Source organism: Gadus macrocephalus, chromosome 6, assembly GCF_031168955.1.
Source record: "Gadus macrocephalus chromosome 6, ASM3116895v1".
Taxonomy (NCBI): Eukaryota; Metazoa; Chordata; class Actinopteri; order Gadiformes; family Gadidae; genus Gadus; species Gadus macrocephalus.
The window spans coordinates 14,759,135-14,766,285 of NC_082387.1; the positions used below are offsets into that span (position 1 = coordinate 14,759,135).

Sequence of the window (7,151 nt, forward strand, 5' to 3'; positions counted from 1 at the left end):
TTATTATTTACAGGTTTCAAAGCGGTTCAAGAATAAAACAGCATCAATGTTGCTGAAAATGAATGTTTTCCTTGAATTTATGTGTGCTTGTTGTTTTGACGAGAGCCTGTGTTTTAAGGCATCGAGAGTAGAAGTCATTGCTTCCATCTCTCTAACTGTCTTGTGTTAACGGCCACTTGGTGCGTCTGAGTTCTGCTTGGTATTCATTCAGCATCGCCATGCTTTTATTTGAATGACTAAATGGCAGCCACTGACAACGGCCCTTAATTTGATTTCAGTTTGGATTGGAGTGCTGCTGGTACATATAAAGCTAAAGCTCACAAAAGCAAGATACGTGGTAATTAGCAAAAGCGGAAAAAAGGTGGTGTTTGTGTGCGTGTGTGTGTGTGTGTGTGTGTGTGCTGGAGTGGGCATCTGAGACCTTAGCCTGTATAAAATGAGGGGTTTGACAATTTATGTAACTGAAAACGCAACCTTGATGCATTAAAAACATTGAGGTTTATTTGAGACGTTATAAATAGTGGTTACTCGCACAGTGGTGTCATGAACACTATCAAGAAATATATCACAAAATAAACCATATTAAACAATCCATTTCGAAACACTATTCTCTGTTAAAGTTGACAGTAAGTCATTCATCTTCCTGTGTGAATCACGGTTTGTTTTATCTAGCCCACTATAACATCCAGCCTTGTTTCACTGTGGAAGTGCGTTTGGAGAATACTTTTATCATCATATAAACCCAACAGGAGATTGACTTGTGCAAATGCCAAAGGAAGCCGTTTTTATCTTTACCTTCGAGTTGTACTTAAAACCAATGTTTTGGAGTCTTTTAATCTGCTTGTTTACTTCTAACTTTTAGTTATTCAGCGGTACCAGGGCCAAGAAATAATATTGCTTTTCAGCTCAAGTGCTTACGCAATGATGTTCCCAATTCTCTCTCTCTCTCTCTCTCTCTCTCTCTCTCTCTCTCTCTCTCTCTCTCTCTCTCTCTCTCTCTCTCTCTGTCTGTCTGTCTGTCTGTCACTCCCACTCTCTCTCACTCTCTCTCTGTCTCTCTCTGTCTTTCTCTGTCTCTATCTCTGTCTCTCTCTCTCTCTCTCTCTCTCTCTCTCTCTCTCTCTCTCTCTCTCTCTCTCTCTCTCTCTCTCTCTCTCTCTCTCTCTCTCTCTCTCTCTCTCTCTCTCTCTCTCTCTCTCTCTCAACACATTTTGTGCTGCAGTGATGAGCACCACAGATCACTGCATCATCTTTGCCTATAGCAACAAAGACAAGTCAAAGGTCAAGTCAACAACTCACAAACATGTCCTCTTCTCAGTGTGGACAACACACAGTGCCTGCTGACAGAAAGGTGATCTCATATTTTCAGTATAAGAAAATGTTCAGTGGCATAATGAATTTATATTGAATCTTGGAAACACAATAACATCAGAAGTGATAATATCTGAAGTGAAATTTGCGACATTCCCTTTTTGTTTTTACAGTATTACCTCAATTCTGATCACTCTCAAACACAGTGCAGTCATGGTATTTATTTTCATTCAGGAATTATTTAGTAATACATGAACACACATCCAGTGTGTGGACTGTTTCTCTAGTGATACACTCAGCCGTTTAATGTTAGGTGAAAATCCATACGTGTACTGATCCATCCATCAAAGTGCGAGCTTTTAATATCCTTTGCTAAAAACACTTATATCATGTTGACAAAATCTATCAAAAAGTGAAAGAATGATGTATGTAATAGCTAATAAATTTTTCTATTTTATTCCTGAACTGACAGAAAGCCACTTTGTGATCGATTGTTTTCAACATTTCAAATGAAAACCTGATGGTCTTGTTCTATGTCTATCTGTTCTATTTCAGTATCATCTAAAAAATAAATATATTAAGATAGACTCATGTAAACATCTATCATTGTTACTATAATATCACAACCAGTGTAGCTCTACCAAATATCTGTTAGTTAATTACAGACTTGACCAAGCGACCTCATAGGCCTGTTTCATCCTGTTCATTTGTCATGCTGGCCCCAGAGTGAAGCTAGTTGATTATTGTGCTCATCATGTGTCACTGTGAGACATTAATCACACCATGGATAAATCATCAGCTGTGGCAGCTAATAAATGTTGTTTCTCATGACAAAATGATAAACGAAGAGTTACCCTTATGAAAAAAACGATTACAAGGGGAACTGGCAGCCATGTTTTTCTATTGATCTCTAAACAAAAGGAATGTTTAATATTTTTTTTTTTGTTGCATTAACCTGAATTTGAATAGTACTTTATTTTATGGACCTGAGGACTTAGTGCTAAATAAACAACAGAGGCATTGTGTTTTTACTGTCAAACAAACGTGTTGACAGGTGAACTTCAGTAGATCAGTCGTTTGTGTCGTTGTATCTAGACTCGGTGTGTAACATCTGTTACCATACTGCATCAGTGTGACAACATCTAGGTGCCAGTGGATTAACCCCCCCCCCCCCCCCCATGTGTCTCTCCTACCCCCCGCTCCCGCCCTGGCGTCACTCCCACACACGCACGCTCCTCAGATCTCTGTGGCGATCACATCGTCGTACGTCTGCAGCCCCGAGCAGTAAGGGGCGTCTATGTCCAGCTCGGTCCTGCTCTCCAGCTCTGCGCTCAGCTCCTTCAGGATACGCTCCAGGTCCAGGTTCTTCTTGTGCATCTGCAGGTAGTTGTTCTGCAGCTGCTTCTGGTAGCGGATCACCCTGTCCTTTTCCTTGTTCCACGTACGCCGCTCCTTCTCGAAGCTGCTGGCCAGACTCTCCCGAGACTCCACCTCCTCTCTGAGCTGTTTCTGCAGTCTCTCCACCTCTCTCTGGAGGGCGTCGGTGGTGCCTCCTCCTCCTCTACCTCCTCCTCCTCCTCCTCCTCCTCCTCCTCCTCCTCCTCCTCCTCCTCCTCCTCCTCCTCTAGTCCCCTCTGCGGCTTGCTCCGGGCTCTGTGACCCTGTTTCATTGTCTAGATTCTGGGCCTGAGCTTCGAGTTTCAAACAGTGTTTCTGCCTTTGCTCTTTGGCTGAGGCCAGATCCTGCTTCATGCCCTGGATGTCTGTCTCCAGCCGGCCCACCTTCTCCCGCAGTAAGTCTGCCTCGTTCTTCTTGCGCTGGAGTTCATTTTGGCACACCTGAAACAAAAGAATTCGAGAACGATAAATATTCATACCGTGCTGCTCTGCGATGGACGTCAGACTATTTCTTTGCCCAATCAATACGATGCATTAAAGCTTTACTGTGTGGCAGACACTCAGCCAAAAGCTTTTTGCGTGTTCAATTGCTATGCTTAAAACTATGTCAACAAGCACGGGCTGATTGCTACCTCCTGGACTTCACCACATGGTGCACTTCATACAAAGGTTTGTTGTCGGTGTTTGCGTCATCAAAGCCAGAACATGAACACAACTTTCCAACAAGAGGAAGCATTGAAACAAGCTCACCTCCACCTCAACGGTGCGAGAATGGATCCGGTCCTTGTCTTCGCTGCTGTGTCTCTCCAGCGCCTCTATTCGGCTCTTGCTCTCCTTCAGTGCGGACTTGAGGCTCACGATCTCGTTCAGCTTGTGGTTGACGTCCGTCTGTCTGTCGCGCAGCTGCTGCTTCAACAACGAGATCTCCCCGGACTTCTGGCAAATCTGTATCATAGAAAGGAGGTTTGAGAAGAAAAGAGTGAAAAACCAAACCAAAGGAATCTGCATGGACAATTGGTATCATCACACACACACACGCGCATGCACGCTCATGCACACACACACACACACACGTACTCACCTCCCATTGGATTTCCTCCAGCGCGGGCGCCAGCGGTGTGTTGGTGGTCTCGTAGGACCTCAGCCTCACCTCAGCCAGCTCCTTCTCCTGGGTCAGCTTAGCGATGTCCTCCTGAAGCCTCTCCTTCTCGGCCTGTTGTGATCAGATCAAAACATCCGTTAGATCGTCTCAATACACCGATTCTAACAGATACAGGCAGATATGTTAAAACCTCGTCAGACGATAGACAACGTTTTCCCGGAAGATTGTACTTCTCTAAACACATCCCTCACCTCCTCTCTAACCGATTCTCTCTTAGCTCACTCAGCTGTCCTATTTCTCCTCACTCTGTTAATTTACATACTCGTGAATACACACTGAGGTGCATGCGGTCATCGATTGGTCTCGGCCCTGGGGGGGGGGGGGGAGAATGGCGGGTGATGGTGATGCGGGGGCTGACCTGCAGCGTGGCGACCTGCTGCTGCAGGGCCTGGTGGTTCCTGGTGACTCTCTGGGACACCTGCCGCAGCTTGGTGGAGCAGCGCTGCTTCAGCCCCTCCATCTCGTCCGCGCAGTACCGCTGCCGCTCCTCAAACAGCTGGCACGTGTTCTCCTCCTTCTCCTCAAAGCTCACCTGCACGGTGAAACAGTATTTGTTTTTTTCGACATATATTAAAAACGACCCCCTCCCACCATTTTTATTTGTATTTGCGCTTTAATGGCATGTATATATATATAACTCTGTAGCAGTGATGACCACATTCATGATAGTGGTATCAAATGCTACACCTTGCTGTTCATGTGGATATTATACATTAACAAATCCGTACGCTTGCGCTATAGGGGGTGCTATTGAGGCTGGGTGCTGTTCTATAGGGGGTGATTTTGAGGCAGGGTGCTGTGCTATAGGGGGTGATTTTGAGGCAGGGTGCTGTGCATTAGGGGGTGATATTGAGGCAGGGTGCTGTGCTATAGGGGGTGATATTGAGGCAGGGTGCTGTGCATTAGGGGGTGATATTGAGGCAGGGTGCTGTGCTATAGGGGGTGATTTTGAGGCAGGGTGCTGTGCATTAGGGGGTGCTATTGAGGCAGGGTGCTGTGCTATAGGGGGTGATATTGAGGCAGGGTGCTGTGCATTAGGGGGTGATATTGAGGCAGGGTGCTGTGCTATAGGGGGTGCTATTGAGGCAGGGTGCCGTGCATTAGGGGGTGATATTGAGGCAGGGTGCCGTGCATTAGGGGGTGATATTGAGGCAGGGTGCCGTGCATTAGGGGGTGATATTGAGGCAGGGTGCCGTGCATTAGGGGGTGATATTGAGGCAGGGTGCCGTGCATTAGGGGGTGATATTGAGGCAGGGTGCCGGTGCTGGGCTCAGACGCGGCGCGGCCTCTACCTGCAGGTCCTGCAGCTCCGACTCCCTCTCCAGCAGCCTCTGCTCCAGGCGCTCGGTCAGCAGCTCGTCCGTGTTGATGGGCGAGCGGCTGCCGGCCCCCGTCTCCGTCAGGAGGCCCGGGTCCTCCGTGGGGGGCCGCGCTCCGGAGTCGCCATTGGCCACAGCCGGTAGCCCTCCGTCGTTGTATCGGGGGCCCAGGTTAGCGCCGTTCACGCCGCACCACGGGGGGACGTTGGGCGGGGCCCCCTGATTGAGGGCGTGCCCCGACAGCGAGCCGTGAACAGTGAGGAACACGGCGGGGCCCGCGGCCGTGCTGACGCTCCCGCTGGTGCTGTGGGTGGGAAGGCTGGACATGGAGTTACGCCCCGAGTCGGAAAGGGTTCCTGCAATAAATAGACAGAATTGATTAAAATCTAAATGTCCGATTTTATTTATGTGTGTGTTTATGTGTTTGTGTGTGTGGTGTGTGCGTGCATGTGTGTGTGTGTGTGTGTGTGTGTGTGTGTGTGTGTGTGTGTGTGTGCAAGTGTCTGTCCGTGTGTGTGTGTGTATCGCTGCATTTGTGTGTCCTTGTGTGCGTGTGTTTGTGTGTGTGTGTGTGTGTGTGTGTGTGTGTGTGTGTGTGTGTGTGTGTGTGTGTGTGTGTGTGTGTGTGTGTGTGTGTGTGTGTGTGTGTGTATGTGTATGTCTGTACCAGCTGGCCGTGGTGAGCGAGCAATGGTGGGCAAACATTAGCGAGGCGAGAGAGCCTTATATTGGCAGTACCTGAGAAGGTATCTTGTTTGTGTCTGTGGATGTCAGGGCTCTTGGTGGTCTCCCGGGGGCAGAGAGTGTCCGGGTTGTTCTGGCCCTGGGTTGCAGACAAGCTCCTAGGAACCACCGACTCCGAGGCAGTGGGATGAATATATAACTTGGCAGCGGGTGCCTGGAAGAACGAAATGATGGACAGGTTGTGTTGTCTGTTATTATTGTGTTTTGGAGGCTGTTTTTGACCCTGGGTTGTGGGCTGTGAGAGTATTGTATGGAGGGTTTTGCTTGTCGTAATTGTTGTTTTTGTATGCAAGTCGGAGGGTGACATTGTGATTGTAGGGTTATTTAGATGCATCCTGCGTGCTGATTGGCCGCCAGCACAGTGTGGAAAATGGCCCACCATGGATTTGATAGTATTATTTGTTTATATGGCATTTGAGTTGCGACCAAATCGCTGTATCTGGAGCCAAACATTCAGAATGGCCCTGAACTCTGACATAAAGGCTCATAATAGCTTGGAAATCCATCTCTCTTGAACAGGCCCAGTTCTCTTCTGTCAGTTTCGGCTACACGCATCCAAAATATGTGTTGTTTGTCAACAGTGAATATAACGCCTCTTGTAGATCTGCTATATTCTGTCTTGACTGGCATTTCCCTGAAGCAGGGAAAATGGGGAATTTGAGGGTCTGTTTCGCCCTGACAGTTTGAAGAATATCGTACATTCAACATCCTCATATCCCATTAGGGCAACAAGACATGATATGAATTTAAGCATTTATAGTATTGTGAAACCCTTTTGGTAAAAGCGTCCTTTAAATGGCAATATTATATCAAATATTGATAGTCTTGCACAGGCAGAGTACATGATAGGATGAGCAGCGTTTAAACCTGACTGAAACTAGAGCCATTCATGAAAGGATATTCATCGACTCTTGAACGTGCTTGAAACAACGTGAACATTGGACAAATCTGCTGATGGACTAAGGGTGGACGACGTTGAGAAACGGCCCAAGATGCACCAGTAAAACTCACCATGCTGTCATGGAAGACAAATCATTTAAATTATGAATTTATACTCATGTCTCAATCCAGGCTGTTGAGCTATGTCACATCCTATACATCCCTTCCCCTCCATTTGCCTCCCCCCCCCCCCCTTCCCTGCACCCCACATCCCTCCCATATGTGTTGTCGGGCGGAAGATGAATTGCCCCCACTGTTGTATTAACAATATGAACTGC

At 47.4% G+C, this 7,151-nt stretch overlaps 1 protein-coding gene across 1 annotated transcript; it reads right to left on the bottom strand.

Moving 5' to 3' along the window:
* Positions 1-479: 479 nt before the first annotated feature.
* Positions 480-7,045, bottom strand: lzts1 (leucine zipper, putative tumor suppressor 1). The gene is made up of 6 exons (XM_060054335.1): positions 5,929-7,045; positions 5,164-5,546; positions 4,230-4,403; positions 3,791-3,922; positions 3,460-3,654; positions 480-3,150 (listed from the first exon to the last, which is right to left on the bottom strand). The coding sequence occupies exons 1-6, from the start codon at positions 6,314-6,316 to the stop codon at positions 2,548-2,550; spliced, it is 1,875 nt and encodes a 624-aa protein (XP_059910318.1). The 5' UTR covers positions 6,317-7,045; the 3' UTR covers positions 480-2,547.
* Between the last annotated feature and the right edge of the window lie 106 nt (positions 7,046-7,151).

What these genes read in the sequence shown, in the direction of transcription:
- lzts1 (XM_060054335.1), bottom strand. Translation starts at nt 6,316, where the DNA reads ATGGTGGGCCATTTTCCACACTGTGCTGGCGGCCAATCAGCACGCAGG. An exon ending in TGGAGGAAATCCAATGGGAG is followed by an intron (nt 3,655 to 3,790) that starts GTGAGTACGTGT and finishes TCTATGATACAG; the next exon opens with ATTTGCCAGAAGTCCGGGGA. An exon ending in CTCGCACCGTTGAGGTGGAG is followed by an intron (nt 3,151 to 3,459) that starts GTGAGCTTGTTT and finishes CTTTTGTTTCAG; the next exon opens with GTGTGCCAAAATGAACTCCA.